At 32.7% G+C, this 16,746-nt stretch overlaps 1 protein-coding gene across 8 annotated transcripts; it reads left to right on the top strand.

Moving 5' to 3' along the window:
* Nucleotides 1–205: 205 nt before the first annotated feature.
* Nucleotides 206–16,226, top strand: LOC113060709 (triadin-like). 8 transcript variants are annotated; one of them, XM_026229837.1, is made up of 44 exons: nucleotides 206–553; nucleotides 1,511–1,699; nucleotides 1,805–1,909; nucleotides 3,026–3,121; nucleotides 3,225–3,329; nucleotides 3,486–3,602; nucleotides 3,725–3,820; nucleotides 4,059–4,169; nucleotides 4,837–4,956; nucleotides 5,548–5,661; nucleotides 5,752–5,781; nucleotides 6,366–6,392; nucleotides 8,199–8,264; nucleotides 8,376–8,525; nucleotides 8,602–8,685; nucleotides 8,819–8,866; nucleotides 9,003–9,050; nucleotides 9,419–9,457; nucleotides 9,552–9,599; nucleotides 9,782–9,817; nucleotides 10,187–10,234; nucleotides 10,411–10,441; nucleotides 10,509–10,558; nucleotides 10,708–10,755; nucleotides 11,155–11,202; nucleotides 11,320–11,367; nucleotides 11,464–11,514; nucleotides 11,663–11,701; nucleotides 11,824–11,865; nucleotides 12,088–12,135; nucleotides 12,242–12,286; nucleotides 13,259–13,306; nucleotides 13,665–13,712; nucleotides 13,953–14,000; nucleotides 14,106–14,150; nucleotides 14,260–14,307; nucleotides 14,401–14,448; nucleotides 14,531–14,587; nucleotides 14,721–14,759; nucleotides 14,857–14,901; nucleotides 15,360–15,522; nucleotides 15,643–15,712; nucleotides 15,854–15,895; nucleotides 16,179–16,226. In XM_026229837.1, the coding sequence occupies exons 1-41, from the start codon at nucleotides 535–537 to the stop codon at nucleotides 15,449–15,451; spliced, it is 2,664 nt and encodes an 887-aa protein (XP_026085622.1). In that variant the 5' UTR covers nucleotides 206–534; the 3' UTR covers nucleotides 15,452–15,522; nucleotides 15,643–15,712; nucleotides 15,854–15,895; nucleotides 16,179–16,226. The 8 variants fall into 8 exon arrangements, with proteins under 8 accessions (XP_026085622.1, XP_026085627.1, XP_026085626.1 ...); XM_026229842.1 differs by having other exon boundaries at nucleotides 4,059–4,124; XM_026229841.1 differs by lacking the exon at nucleotides 11,663–11,701.
* The last annotated feature ends 520 nt before the right edge of the window (nucleotides 16,227–16,746 follow it).

Consider the following 16,746-nt stretch of genomic DNA (forward strand, 5'->3'; position numbering starts at 1 on the left):
ATGCAATATCACTGATGGTACATACATTCAATTAACGATATGATCTGAAACATCAAAACCCAAAGACATTTGAGTCTGTGAACATGCAACTGTCTTCTTTTCTTTTCGCTTACAGTAAGATCACACCCCCTATCATCTAAAAAGGCAAGAGTGCAACTGGTAAACACTACACTGTCTAAGAATAAACCAGGCTTGCAGTGGCTAAGATTACTTTGAAGCACCCCAGCATTTCTCCCCTGTCTCACGCCCATGTGAGGAACCAATAACATGGGATAAATTACCAGCACTGCAAAAGCCTGAACTCCCATGTTTACAGCCCTGGCCTAAACCCCATTCTCCCCCAGCCATGATCCCAAAGCCGGCACTTTGAAAAACCTAAACCTGCTTTTCTCACAAGATTGTGAGGACTCATCTGTGGATTGGATGGAGACAGCATAGAACTTCTTTTCTTGAGTGGGATTTAACATCAACCGGGTGAAACAGTCCAAATAAGATTACACAAGCAAAATAAAAGGACACTCGGCTAGTACCACCATGGCTCGGGCTACTAAAGGTACTGCAGGTTTTTTACTCATGATCTCCTGCGTTTGACATTTGAAATAATTAAGGATAAAAAATAAATAAAAAATATTATGATATTTTATAATAATGTCTGGAAAATAAAAGTTCACCATAGTTGTGGTACCATGAATGAAATAACAGCTCAGTTGATCATATTTTTGTCAAAAACAGATTTTGATCTGCTGAAACAAGTAATATGCTGAAATAAGATCATGTTTTCTATATTAAGAAGTCCATCATTAAAATATTCATATTCATTTCCATAAAAATATTACAGCACTGTTTTCAATATAGTTAATAAAAAGAAATGTTATTTGAGCACAAATCAACATATTATTGATATATGATGACGATTTCTGAAGGATCATGTGACATTGAGGACTGGAATAATGGATAATGAAAATTCAGCTTTGCCAACATGTGAATATATTAAGTTATAAAACAGTTGTTTAAAATTAGAATAATATTTTACAATATTAACTGTTTTACTGTAATTTTGATCAAATAAATGCATAATTGGTGAGCAAAAGAAACTTCTTTCAAAAACATTATAAAATACAGTCCCCAAAATTATGAATTTGGTGAATCTAGAAAACATGATACCTTTTTGGAATGACAAGTAAAATATTTCTGATGTTCATGATGTCAATAAACTCAAGCAGCAGGGAGAAAATAACACAAGATTTAACACAAGTTTATTCTTGCAAGGGTGAAGTCAGTCATGCATCTTGCTCTTAGAGAACAGCTGCAACAAATATTAGGTTGTTATGGTGCTGTATTTACTGTATTTAGAAATTTAAAAAAACAATGTAGAAAAATATGGAAAGTATTTAGAAAATATTCACACAATAAAAAAGAGCAATATATTTCAGCGTAACATTTTCCATTTTCTGTGACATTTAAGAGAAAGGTTTGCTATAGACCATCTATGTATAATCAATGTCTCCAGGTCCCGTAGTGAAGTCCATCCCTCCCACTGCTAGGACAGCACACTCAGACTCACTTACTGCCCAGAGCCTTGGAATTTTACGAATCATGAATCGTCCGGCACAATGGGTGGTCATCATCACACTTCTGATTTCTTGGTCAATAGCAGGTGTTATCATGTTTGATTTTGTCAGTGACAATCAGATTGCAAGTAAGTTTTAAATAGGCCTAATCAATTTTCACAGTACCTATTTTATTTACTTTTGTGCTGTTGTTTGTATGTTTGTTGGGTTCACTCTGAACGGTTTTCATGTAGGCATCCAGGATTTTGGCTCTGATCCAGTGCTAGCAGTGAGCAAGGCCATTGAAGGCATTGAAAAAAGGATAAACCATATGAACGACATGCTTTATGATGCTATCGGTATGCTTTCATAACACAAAAATAGCTAATTTTAGTAGTTGAAAGTAATTAGCAAAAAATTATGTGAAAATTAATTCATTGCTTTCAGTGCAATTACAATGACAGAAACTTTCAGTCCTCAAAAAAGGTTGCAAAAGCATCACACAAATGGTCCAAACGAATAACTTGGCATTCTTAAGCCATACAGTAGCTTTGTGTAAAAAAAAAAGACAAAAAAACAAACAAAAAAAAACACGTAATTATTCACACTTATCATACACCCAGCGCAATGCGACGCAAGGCGCAGTGCAAGTGTGTTTGCTAGTTTCAGTCCGGCGCTGTTGCCATTTTCCACATCGTTTAATTAGCAAATACATTTGCACCCATTTGCGTGCATGGGCGTGCTGGTCTAAAAATAAGAGGTATATTCAGGTGCATTGCTATTTTAAGGAGCTGAAAATAGACTGCGCCATAGACCAACTCAAACCTGGTCTAAAGTCTAAAGCGCAATATATATTTTTTTTATTTAAAGAGCGCTTTGGTAGAAAATTTGCCTCTGGGCGGGTCCACAGTGGGCATTGACTTTGCTTATTACACACAGGGATGTGCATCACACAAACATGCCAAATATTAAAAACCGCCCTGGATGCACGGACCGTTCGTTAAAATAGCCATTGCCGACAGGAGGCAGCAGTGCCAGCTTGAGGCCACATGTGGGCCAAGTCCGTTTGCTATGTGTGGAGTCATTAAGTTGATGGATTCGATTCGCTCAATAGATTCAACCAGAATGATTTATTCATGAATCGGCTGTCACTTGTTCCTCACATGAACATGGCGGGAGGTGGAAGTCAGTAGCTAAATAAAGAGTTTGATTTTGATGTTTTCCTCACATAAATCATTCTTGTGGGTTGGTATATAGCGCAGGACTAATATGGACCACTTTTATATACTTTTATGATGCTTTTGTGTGTTTTTTTTGAATGCAAAGTTCATTGCATGCAAAACATGAGCTGAGTAACTTCAATGACAGAATGTTCATTTTTGACTAAAGTTAAGCCAATCCTTTAAGAAGTATTATATTTTGTTGATGAATTCCATGACCTATGCAATTGTTTTTGATTTTTTATTTGGAAACAGAGTATGCCACTGAAATAATATTTAATCCGAGGGACGCTATTAGTTTAGCAGCCGACTCTTCTGTGTCTTATCTGTCAGGAATATTTAGTGCCGATGGTATGTATATATAATCATTTGGAGCATTTAAACATAACTCATATGCAGTTTAAAAAACAATTTAGTTTTGACTTGCTTTATATTATGTTGTTTTTCCATACAGGAGATTCAGGAGTCACTGAAACAGTGAAATATGCTGGCACTGTATTGGATGAAGCTACAGAATGGATCAGAACTCCAGTGAGCTACTTTTTCCACTTGTTTGAAGGTACCTGATTTTCTGATCATGCTGAAATATTTGGCTGTTGTTTTGGAAGTTGACATGCAATCAGAGACGTTTATGTGCAATAATTCAAGAACTTGGTAAAAAGAATTTATTAGTCAAATTTGCTCTAATTTCTGTTTAATGCTTTCTATTTTACAGACATATTGGCTATAGCGATTACTCCAGTGGACATGATCACTGAAGTTGCTGTGCAAATTTTAAGTGGGATCAAGACCATTATACAATACATTTCAGCCATGTTTGGGGGTATTGAAGGTACTGAAATTTTTCTAATAATTTTATGAATGCATAATATTTTATATATATATGTGAATGATTCCCCAAATAAGCAATTGGTCAGAATTTTTTTATGTATTTATTTTTAAACGGGATTACAGGCATCACTGAAACAGTGAAACTTGGTGGCACTGTATTGGATGAAGTTACTGAATGGATTAGATTCCCAGTGGGCTACTTATTCCACTTATTTGAAGGTACGGTACCTGCAAATATCTGAAATATTTGGCCGTTGTTGTTCTGAGAGCTGACATGCAATCAGAGACTCATCATGTGCTCTGCTGATGAACACATTTCAGTCTACATTGGAAATTGCCAATGATTCCTTTGCATACAGAAATAATTTTCTCATATTTGAGCATATCGATGAAAAATTATTTCAGCTGCTCATGTCAGACTCACTGATTTCTGTTTTATGCTTTCCATGCTACATAGACATCTTGGATGTAGCAATCATTTATCCAGGGGACATTGCCACTGAAGCAGTTCTGCAAATTTTAAGTAGGATCAAGACCATTTCTTCAGCCATATTTGGGTACATTGAAGGTATAGATTTCTTACATTATTTTAGACATTCAGTGATATCGTTAGGATAATGCTGAATGTCTATGATATCACATGTAACAGTTGGATGTCAAGTACAGAGCACATTTAAGGCTTTTCAGAGATTGGTAATTTCATCATGACCAGTCCATCTCCTTGGTATTTAAAAATGGCTGACATTAATTTAGTGATCAAATTGAACAACTTTAAGGAAACAATTATATTTATTATGATTATATTTTGTAATGATAATTTAATCTAACCATTTTCAAATTGTTTGTCATGAATCAAAATCTCAGAAAGATGTTGTGGGGTTTCAAATCAAAAAATGACTTTTCTGTTACGAAACAGGATATCGATTTGATGTCCACTCTAGAGTACACCAAGACTTAAAAATAAACAACTGGTGAACTGGGAAAGAAATTATATAACAATATTCCTATGAAATATTAAATATTATTATGAAAATCTTGCCAATTATTACTCCCATTATTATACTTATTTTTTCATTACATGTTGCCCCAAAAAACTATGCTAATTAGAAAAAGTTTATAGATTGAATATAATGGGAAAACCTACTCAGTGATTCTTTTTTTTTTCTGACATGTTGAATGTTATAAGTTGCACTGCAAAAGAGGTCAAAATAAAATGCACTTCATCAATATTTCAGCTTGGTTTCCCAAATTGAGCACGGATCCTGAAGGACTGGCTGTAATTGTTGTAGAGGAGGCCACAGACATAAAGACCACTGTCTCTAATTACCTAACCAGTCTGATAACAGTGGATGAAGGTATTGTTCATTTTTCAGCTTGAAACATTGTGTTTAGAGCTGCAGTAGGTAACTTTTGTAAAAATATTTTTTTTTACATATTTGTTAAACCTATCATTATGTCCTTACAGTAGAATATGAGACAGATAATCTGTGAAAAAAATCAAGCTCCTCTGGCTCCTCCCAGTGGTCCTATTGCCATTTGCAGAAATGCATCTGCTCCCGGCAAGAAACAACCAATCAGAGCTGCGGTCCGTAACTTTGTTTTTGTTCAAAATGTAGAAAAATGTATATAATAAGAATCCATTTTCCAAACCATGTTTTTAACTTGTCCTGAATCACTGTGGTGCACCTATAATAAGTGTTTATATTCGGACTATTTTAGATTGCTTCGGGGGTACTGCGGCGGAGTAACCCAGTACCTTTGTGATTCTTCATAGACATAAACAGAGAGAAGTAGTTCCGGCTACGATGTTCTTCCGCAAGATGCAAGCAGTTCTGTTTATTAACCGCTAGAGCGTCAAAAGTTACCAACTGCAGCTTTAGTTTGTATTCAATATTTGATTTGTAAAAGAGTGTTCGGTTGCATAATATTATTTCATTTTTTCTCAGGGGGTATTCCTGACATTAGCTTTGATCCCATGAAAGTTGTCACAGACACTGTTGAGGAGTTTGCTGACAGGAGAGATATGTTCATGGCCTATCTCTTCAACATGGAAGACAAAGGTATTCATCATATAAAGTATATCACAAATGTATGCTTGTATATTAAAATACAATTATCCTTTTAATTATCCCTGCCATTCTCTGTTTCAGGTGACACACCGCAAGTTATAAGACGAAAAGGTTTGTGTCAATATTCATACACTCTCTACTTAAAGGTGCTGTAGGGAACTTTTGTAAAAAAATATTTTTTACATATTTATTAAACCTGTCATTATGTCCTGACAGTAGAATATGAGACAGATAATCTGTGAAAAAATTCAAGCTCCTCTGGCTCCTTCCAGTGGTCCTATTGCCATTTGCAGAAATACATCGCTCCCGGTAAAAAACAACCAATCAGAGCTGCGGTCCCTAACTTTGTTTGTGTTCAAAATGTAGAAAAATGTATATAATAAGCGAGTACACCATGAATCCATTTTCCAAACCGTGTTTTTGGCTTGTGCTGAATCACTAGGGTGCACCTATAATAAGTGTTTATATTCGGACTATTTTAGATTGTTTCCGGGGATACCGCGGCGGAGTAACCCAGTACCTTGTGATTCTTCATAGACATAAACAGAGAGAAGTAGCTCCGGCTACGATGTTCTTCCGCAAGACGCAAGCAGTTCTGTTTATTAACCGCTAGAGCGTCAAAAGTTCCCTATCGCAGCTTTAATAACTCATAATATAAATATGTTCATTTAACAATATTCCTAAATCTTTTCCAGGAGAATTTCTGCCACCTATAGAAAAAGGTTAGTAATGCACATTCTTTATTTTACTTAAAAAGCTTTACATTAACACAAAACTAACACTACTCAAACCTCAAACATATGTAATGTAAGATCTCGAATTGATTAAAATTATATCGTTTTCTGCCTCATTGTCGTCCCATATCCATTCATATTTATGCACAGTTATGTTGTGTCTCAACCTGTTTCGATCCATTTGGTAATTAGAAAATGTAGAAAACAGTGTTACAGGTTATGTAATATGGTGCATGAAAGGCCCTGGAGAGAAGAAGAAGATGTGGCAATGGCTGATGTTGCATGAAAAGGCTCTGGCATGACTGCATACTGGGATGATTGTCATCTATATTTTCTGAGGAGATGAGGAGGAGAAGGAAGATGTGGCAATTGGCTGATGCTGAAAAGGGCACAAAGAACCTGGAGAAAAGGGTGAATGAAGATGAGGTTGAGGTGGAGACTAAAGATCGAACTATCTTGGGAACAACTGCTGGTGAAGATGAACATGATGAGGAAGAGGAGCTGGTCCTTTCTCCTGTCCAGCATGACCTCACAAACAGAGATGATGTAAATAACAATAATAATGACAGGAAGAGAGATGCCATAAATACAGGCCTGAGCAGGAGAAAAACATCAAAGAGCCATTCCATTGGCACAGACGACCAAGAAGCACACAAGGATCTTCATGAAGAGTCTTGACAGAGGTATAGAAAAATGTTATATGCTTCACAAATAGGGAAAAGAGATAGTTCAATCGAAATGTAAATAGGTGACCTTAATAATGAAGTAGAATTCACTTACCATGGGAAAATTAGTAATTAAATTAAAACTTTATTATTTAATTTAAATTAATAATTTAATAAAAGTTGATCTTAACATAGCTAAATCACCTCTAAATTGGCATATTGCCCTCTTAATTGCACCTGATAGAATAAGTAATTTATTCATTGTTGTTATAAATATATACATAATATTTCATTTGATTTGCAATGTATTATTAGCAGCAACTATATATATATATATATATAACAGGAACCAATGATTTGATTGGCCAAACAATGTTCAAATTCTTGTTTGAATTCTATGGTTCACAACATGGTAGCTAAACTATTTCTGTGGGCCAAGTATAAATGAACTAATTTGGTGGCCATGACATCTGAAATGTCAGTTATTTTGTTTATAAAACTTTACATAGTTGTGAGCTATCAATCAATATAGTTATATATATATACATCACAATGATATTTCATCAGTTCTGAAGAACAGTGTGTTACCACTCGTCTCTTACAATTTGGACCGGAAAAGAAGAACAAATTGATGGACGAAGATCGCTTCAATCACTGTTGCTTCTTCCCTTCTGCTTCTGGAAAGATGCTTAAAAGAGGAGCGAAAACAGCTGGAGGATTCTCTAAAGGACTCCGTTGCTGTGCAAGTTTTAAATACAACTAGAGAGATATAGTTGATGTTAGTAATCAATTAGACATTGCTCAATGTAAGACTTTTAGCATCTTTTGTCCAAGTGTTTTTTCTTTAAATATATAGGCTAAATTAAGATGCAATGCAAAGCTGTTGATGTTGCTTAACTGAATAATTCCATTAAGAGAATGAATGATTTCATTGATCCATTACTAATTTCATTTTGCCATCTAATGCAATGACATGGCTGACCACCACGTTGCTGCTTTACAAGTACTATTCATGATAAATTCATAACAAGCTAATAGTGCGTTAATTCATGCACTAATTCTTAATGTTCATTAAACAAATGGATGTTAAAACATGTAACTCTCATTTAACATTTACTCATGATTTCAGTTCTTGAACAAGTGAAAGAAGCCAAAGAGAAAAAAGCTAGAGAAGAGATTTACAAAATCATTCAAGGTGAATGATTTATTTTCTTTAGTGCTTGCACCTTAAAATGAAGTGCTTGTGCAGAATGAAAACGGCAATTTAAGAGAAAAAGGATCGAACTGTGACACTGTATCTTTTCAGATATGAGGGAAAAGGAGGCTGAAGGTAAAGAGGAAGAGATAACACTTCAACAAATAAATATAACAGTAGAAAAAGTCAAGAAGGAAAAGAAGATAGAAAAGGCTAAAAGAAAAGAAAAATCCAAAGAGGACGAGACTCGAGAACCAGCAGGTAAACCATACTGACCTTATCTACTTAATGTATCTAATTTTAATTACTTGTACTATGAATATTAAATGTTTTCTAGAAAAGGACACCAAGAAAACAACTGAGAAAAAGGTCAAGGTGACTAAAGTGGACCAGGAAGCCCCTATAAAAAAGAAGAAATCTGGTACATTCAGTATATGATGTATTAACACCAGTAAGATAGATAAATAAAGCTTTGCTTCCTCATTACACAGGGTTAATGTACAGTTTTAAATTGAAACACTATATATTTTATTGGAAATTTGCTTATTTTTCAGAACTTAAAATGGCCAAAAAAGAGACCAAACCAGCACAATCTAAGAAAGGTATTGTGTTTTGTACACATGATGAAGCAAATTCATAATTTAAGTACATTATGTACACTAAGTTTGGCATTAGATAACTTTTTATAACAAAAGGGACTGTAAAGACTTTTATATTGTCTTAATTTTTCCTTTGCAGAGCCTCGAGTTACAAAAGAAAAGGCTAAACCAGCTCGTTCAAAGAAAGGTATCGCAATGCATATTTAAAGTTTCAATCATTGTAATACGTTGAATTTTAAAAGCTAAACCTATGAAGAAAGGTATTTTTTTCATTAAGTATTTTCTTGAAATCAGTTTTATTGTATGATTTAATGCATGCCATGCAGTGCTGCAACCTGAAGTTGCAAAAACAAAACTGTTAAAGAAAAAAGAGTTATTATATTTATTAAGATGGTAACCCCTGTGCTTTGAATTTTTTTTTTTTTTTTTTTTTTACAAAATATGCATTGAAAGTACATAAATGTGTGTTTTTTGTTTGCTTTGTTTTTTATGTAAAAATAGCTTGATGTATATTTGATTATATATAATAATTTTATTTTCACTTATAATCTGCAGTTGCTGTTGAAAAACCAAAACTTGCTCCTGGAAAGAAAGGTATGACATTTCACAGACAATAAATGTCATTTTAAACTAAATGCAGGGTTTTTTCTATGTGTCATAAAAACAACTGATGTTGATGAAACTACAGAGCCTAAGGTTTCTAAAGAGAAGGCCAAGCTGAAACCCTCAAAGAAAGGTAAAAGAGAAGGCAAAACAAGCTCTTTTGACATTCCAAAACCTGAACTATAAATTGCAGAATTTCATTTTGCATTGAATTCTTGCTCTTATGTCTATCTATGATATGGTTTTATATACTGTTTTAGCTAACATTTAATTTGAAAGAAAACAAGAACTTAATATATGTATGCCTTTTAGCAGCTGAAGAGAAACAAAGACCTGTTCCTGTGAAGAAAAGTATACTCCTGCTATTAAAGTCATATTAATAATATGTCTTTTATGGTATTATGTGTTGTTTGAAATAGTTTTACAGCCTTGCTCTTACATACAGTATATAGATAGCTGTGACACTCATATATCATACCGTATATATATATATATATATATATATATATATATATATATATATATATATATATATATATATATATATATATATATAAATGTATACAGTATAAGAAATATATCAAGGTTTGAACACTAAATTATGTATTTAATTAAAAAATATTTTCTTTTATAAAATATTTTCACAGTTTTAAATAATTATTTCAACAAAAAGTAGAAATCAGCAAGTTGAAACACTTTTCTCTTTTCTCATTTATTCAGAGGCTTTAGCACCCAAGGACAAAATTAAACCGGCCCTTTTGAAAAAAGGTTGGATACACTTTAAGTAACAGCAATTCATTAAAAGTCATTTTTATGCATGACATTAGCTGAGCCTGCTGACTCATTTTCAGAGCCAGAAAGGTAATATGGAAATATTTGTCCTTGATGAATTTTTGTCAGTCTCATATATAATTTATTAAATATATACTTCCATCATCCTTCAGAAGAAAAGCCAACAACCACCACTGTTAAAAAGGCATAAATTTTTTAATCATGGATGAGTGCATTGGTCCACTCTTAGATCTACTTTTCCTTGAATTGCAGAGCCTGCAGTTGCAAAAGAGAAAGTCAAACCAGTGCCTTCAAAGAAAGGTAAAAAAAAAAAAAAACTTTATATTTGGTATATATATTTTATATTTATAGTCAAAATGATAATCTATAGGTAGGATATCAATACCTATAAAATGATAGGTTTTGAATATTACTTCACTTTCTAATGCATGCATTTATGGTCATTTCAGATACTGAAGCTACTAAGGATAAAGTGAAACCAGCCCCAGTTAAGAAAGGTACAGTTTGATTGTTATTGGAAATTTTCGGAATATTTTACATTACTTAAGCACGTACATTAACACTAAATATTTTACCCAGCAGTTTGATTTTTAGAGCCTGAAATTATTATTAAAGAAAAGTAGAAACCTCTAAAGAAAAGTAATAATTTTCAAATGTGAAAATGGCACAAAATACAACTGTGTGATATTTAATTTAGAAATAAATGTTGATGTAAAGAAAGGTATTAATACTTCTTAACAAGTGTTTATTTCTGTCCAGTAACAAATTACAATTTTATCTGTTGATATTAAGTCAAAGAAGTGATCTTTAATTAGTTTTTTCTTAACATGAGCACATATTGAACATGAAACATAACATAACACTGAATATGCTGTTAATTTTCCATTCTTTCACAGAACCTGCAGTTTCAAAAGGGAAAGCAAAAGCCAAAAGTTCCAAAAAAGGTTAATTGTCTGCATAGTTTATCATGTTTTTGAAGTGGTTAAGTGTTTTGTGCATTTTTTTTTCTTTCTGTGTGTTTGTGTGTAGAAATGCATTCTGTATAATATTATATATTTCAGAGGCAGAAGTTGCCAAAGACAAGCATAAACCTGTCGCTGTGAAGAAAGGTATGGATAAGTCTGTGATTATGGTATATTCCCTTTATAACAATTAGATATTCAAGCAAACATAATCACATGAAATTATATCTGAATGTTTTGCAGAAACTGCTGTTGCAGTTAAAAAAGCAAAACCAAAAGCTGAACCAAAGAAAGGTACAAATATTTACCCGTTTTTAAGGCCAATGCAAAAATTCAAATAAACATTTCCAAGCATAGCTTCAGAGCCTGAAGCTGCTGTAAAGACGTGTCTTTGCTGAACTGTTTTAAAACTGAAATATCATTATGTTTGTATAACCCGAAGTTACCAAAGAGAAAGCTAAAGCAGAACCTGCAAAGAAAGGTATCACATTAGGATGCTGTATATGCAATGTTTGTTTGAAATGTTTGCAAAATGACATAGGCAAGACTAATGTGTGTCATATTCCAAGCTTTTTTATGTTTCATAAATTCCATGTTTTACAGAACCTGAGATAACCAAAGGAAAACTGAGGGCACCAAAGAAAGGTATATAACATTATTTGTGAGAACAATAATACAAGCTAATGTTTTCTCCAATCAGGTTTTAATACAGTGATAGTGTTTTTTGCTTGCTTTGTTTTCATCATCACAGTGTAAGAGACTGAAGTCATCCAGCAGAAATCACATATTCTACAAACATATTTAAAAAATGATGTTAAAGAAAAGAATATACAGTATCAAAATATTTACTTATCATTGACATTTTAGAGGCTAAAGTCATCAAGGTGGAAACCAAACCAGCTCCTGCAAAGAAAGGTATTGTTGTTAAGCAAAATTAAGAGTCAAATGAACATTTCTCTTGAACAAAATAAAGAACATATTTGCTTAAAAGCCATTTTGTTTCTGGTTTTTATCATTACAGAGGCTAAAGTCATCAAAGGTGTTAAACCAGCTCCTAAGAAGAAAGGTTTGAGTTACCATTATTGTAGCTTGATGAGGACTTTCATTCTGTGTTAAATACCAATTAAAAAATAAGCCAAGGAAATTTAAACATTGTTAAAGAAAACCTTAATCTCTAAATATTTTCACACAATTGCCTTTTCAGAGCCTGAAGTAATCAAGAAGAAAGTTAAACTGGCTCCTGTAAAGAAAAGTATGAATCTCAATGAAATCATGCTGAATATGTTGTTGTTGTTCCACTTTATAATGATCATTTATTACATTTTACAGAGCATGGAAGTTGCTAAAAAAAAGGCACTTGTCCTAAAACCCAAAAAAGGTTAGTTCTTGAACCTTTAAAAACATTTACTGAATTTAAATTTACTGTCAGTTATCTTTATCCTACCATTTCAGAAGCTCTTAAAGTTAACATTATGGAAAGTTAATTATCTATTTATTTTATAGAGCCTGAAGTTATCAAAAAGAAACCAGCATCTCCAAAGAAAGGTAACAAAATACATATGCTTTATCAATATTTACAATAATGAATACATGATTAGACAAAATCTCATACATTTAAAAGTTTTCCTTAACAACTTGTCATTATTTACCTTACAGTTGAGGTTACAATGGATTTTATTTAATTTGTGACACGGTATAACTGACCAGTTTACACATTTGCAAATGTAAGAACTCAGTTGTGACTGTTCTTTACTGCTTTTGTTTTCCAGCACCTGAAATAACCAAAGAAAAACCAAAGCCAGCACCAAAGAAAGGTGTCTGAGTTCATCTGTAAGATTAATGTCAAAACCTCTAGTCTGGCCAAGACAATACTAATGCTTTCCTTTTTATTTTATTTTTTCATCAAGTCATCAAACAGAAAGTAAAACCAGCTCCTAAGAAGAAAGGTTTGATTTATTGTGTTTATTCAGTTAACATGAACTTTAATACGATTTTTTTTAAGTCCCCACTAAATCTTTCTACACTTTTCCTTTTTTAGAGGCTAGAGTCATCAAGGAAAAAGTTAAACCAGCTCCTGTAAAGAAAGGTATGTGTGTTTGTAAAATCAGCTTGTGTTGCTGTTACACAACTGTATAGTGCTAAAAATGATCACATAAAAAAATACTGCATTATAGAGCCTGAAGTTTCTAAACGAATGGCAACTGAACCAAAACCAAGTTATAAGAGTTTTTTTTTTTTCAACACAGGCCAATAATTTGTGCTTTTATTGTAAACTATTTGGCCAGTTTTGAGGAGTGCATGCATTTAGAACTCTCTTATAGGCTATGCTTTTAGCCTTTTCTGAATATGTTTTTTTTCTGAAAAACTATTTGTTTAACTTTCTATATTTGCCAGTTTTAAGATAATGCTAACGCTTTAAATATTTTACATTATCACCATTTTAGAATCCGAAGTCATCAAGGAGAAACATAAACCTGCTCCTGAGAAGAAAGGTTTGATTTACTTTATAATATAACAAAAAATAACCAAAGAAAATTTAAGATCATGCTAAAAATGTAAATATTATCAACAATTTAGAGGCTGATGTCATCAAGGAGCAAACCTAAACCAGCTCCTGAAAAGAAAAGATTTAGTTAATTATTGCAGCCTGATGTTTGTTGTCAAGTTAAAGATCAAGCTCAAATTTACTCAAATCAAAGTTTTCCTTATTCGACTAATTATGCTTATTTCAGAAGCTGAAATCATCAAGAAGAAAGTTAAACTGGCTCCTGTAAAGAAAGGTATGGATGACAGTGAAATCACCCTGCATATGCTGTTGTTGTTGTTTTTTTGCTATATAATGACTGAAAAATCAGCCTGATTTGCATCAGCCCCATATTTTGCAGCACCTAAGATAATCAAAGAAAAGCCAAAGCCAGCACCAAAGAAAGGTATACTGTCATTTATTCTTGAAAGACAATGTCAAAAATGATTTTAATATTTTGGCCAGTTTTAAAAGAATGGTTATGATTGAAATATTTTATATTATCATGATTTTAGAGACTGAAGTCATTAAAGAAAAAGCTAAACCAACTCCTGGAAAGAAAGGTTTGATTTACTCTATCAAATTAACATCATCCTTTGGCCAAATTAAGAAAATGTCTGCTTTCTCTAAACATTCTTACATTTTCATAAATGCAGAGGCCAAAGTCATTAAGGAGAAAGTTAAACCCACCTCTGTAGAGAAAGGTATTGATGTGAATAAAATCATCCTGGAATGATGTTGCTTTCTACTGTATGCTCATTCATCACTTGAAATTGCTTTTTATAGAGCATGAACTTCATAAAGAAAAGGAACCTGGACATATGCCAGAACCTAAAAAGAAAGGTATTTATATATGGAGCGTAATCAATTTTATCTTTTAACATTTGCACATTTGAATAGGTATCTGAATACTGTAAGCATTTCAGGATTTTCTCAGAAACAAATCCTGTTATGTTTTGCCCCTTTTCATTTGAAGGTCCAGAGGAAAAGGCAAAACCAGTCCTTGAAGAAAAGGGTACTCACATGGTTGACATTTTAATTCAAAATTCATGTAACACAAAATTAGCTATTTGTCATTTGCTATTGTAAAGTTCTGCCGCCATGTTTTACAGAACCCAAAATGAGTAAAGAAAAGCCAAAGCCAGCAACAAAGAAAGGTACTTTTTGTGATATTAATGCCATTCAATATCTGATAGAATGATGTTTAAGGTATATTAATAAACTATTTAATAATGTTAAATGAACAGTTTTCCTTATCTGTGTGTTTTAAATGTTTAAATGTTATACATTTCTTCCATCGTAACTAATTCAGAAGATGTAGTCATCAAAGATGAAGCTAAACCAGTATCTGTGAAGGAAGTTATACATTTATTTGCTTCTATTTTTAAATAAATATTATCATATGAAATATTATTTTCAGTATTCGCTAAAGAAAATTTATTAGAACCAGCTCCAAAAAAGTATTTTATAATATGTACTAAAAATAGTTTTATTTTTTATTTTTTTTTATGGTGCTGATGAATAATTAAAGCTTATGTTTTTGTGATTGAATCTCACGTAACATCTGTGCATTTGATAAGAGTCTGAATGGTCTTTTACACTTCTGAATACACAGATGATGTTGGACTTTGGTTTGGACTCGGAGCTCCTGAACTCTATCAACCAAAAACTGTCTGTTCTGGATTCACTGAGGAAGGACATAGGTGAAATGAAGAGTGATCTGGAGTCCACTCAAAATCAAATTACACTTTTACGAATGGACAACAGAACAATCAAAGGTATTTTGACCGTATAAGAAAAATGGTGGATTTTGACATTACCAGGCTGAAAATTTGCAGAAATTATTTGTACAAATAAATGTTTGCTTTACGTTAAACCACATGCTGCTTGTGTCTTAGATCCAAAGACTGTTGGTTGTAAAAGCAAAACCAGCAGTCTCCAAGGAAAAGGTCAAAACAGCAAAAAAAGGTATTAAAACTTCTCAATTACACAAGCGGGTTATGAATTACAGACATAACGAGCATCAAATAAAAACAGGAACCAGACTGTAAAATTGTAATTTCCACTGTAGTGTTCACATGCGAGTGAGTGAAATCTTTTCTTTTCTAGATCATGATGCTCTGATGAACGTTACAGCACATATTAAAGCAGGTAATTTTCATATATAACCTATTATTTTCAGGAAGTTTTCTTCTTTTTTTTTTTTTTTTTTGGAATTTGCTAGAGACCATTTATTAATGAAATCGAACTTCTTAAGTGCAATGTTAGAATATTCTACACGATGCACTTTCAGTCAGAATGCCTCTTCTGCTTGTGTATAATTTATTTTTATGTATTACCCATATTGTCTTTTATTAGCTCTCTACTTTGCATATATACAGTAAAAGATGAATGTAAATTATATCCAGCTCTCTTTGTCTTCTTCATAACACAGAACGTGATGCACTGAAAAACATCACTAAACCAGCACCTGCAAAGAAAGGTATATCGGAAAGCTATGTAATAGCAGCTTTATTATACAAATATCCATCTATTAATTGACAGAAATTCTTTAAGTGATTTTATGAATTCTGTTATTTTTATGGGCAATTACAGTAAGACCATAAAAACCTAAATCAGATTTTTTTATATTAGTTTTATTTTTATTTCTTTGTAAATCACTTTGAACTATTATTTACAATAAAGGTTATCAAAACAAATTATTTATATCCATTATGTCCAAGAAATGACTCACTTTTCTGTTCTAGATAAAGGGGCTCCAAAAGCTAAGATCAGACCAGAGCCCAAAAAGAAAGGTAAGATATATCTACCGTCAACAATTGAAATCACTTTCTTCTAGTTTTCTAAGCGAGTGCTAAGTAAAAAGATAAATTGTTCTTGTTGTTGTATCAGTGACTAAAAACATCTCTCCTGATGCTAGAAATCACACGTGAGAAGGTCAAACAAGTAAAGGAACCTTTACAGAAAGGTACTATGGCTGATTTACTAACACACACTTTTAA

Source organism: Carassius auratus, chromosome 42, assembly GCF_003368295.1.
Source record: "Carassius auratus strain Wakin chromosome 42, ASM336829v1, whole genome shotgun sequence".
Lineage (NCBI taxonomy): Eukaryota > Metazoa > Chordata > Actinopteri > Cypriniformes > Cyprinidae > Carassius > Carassius auratus.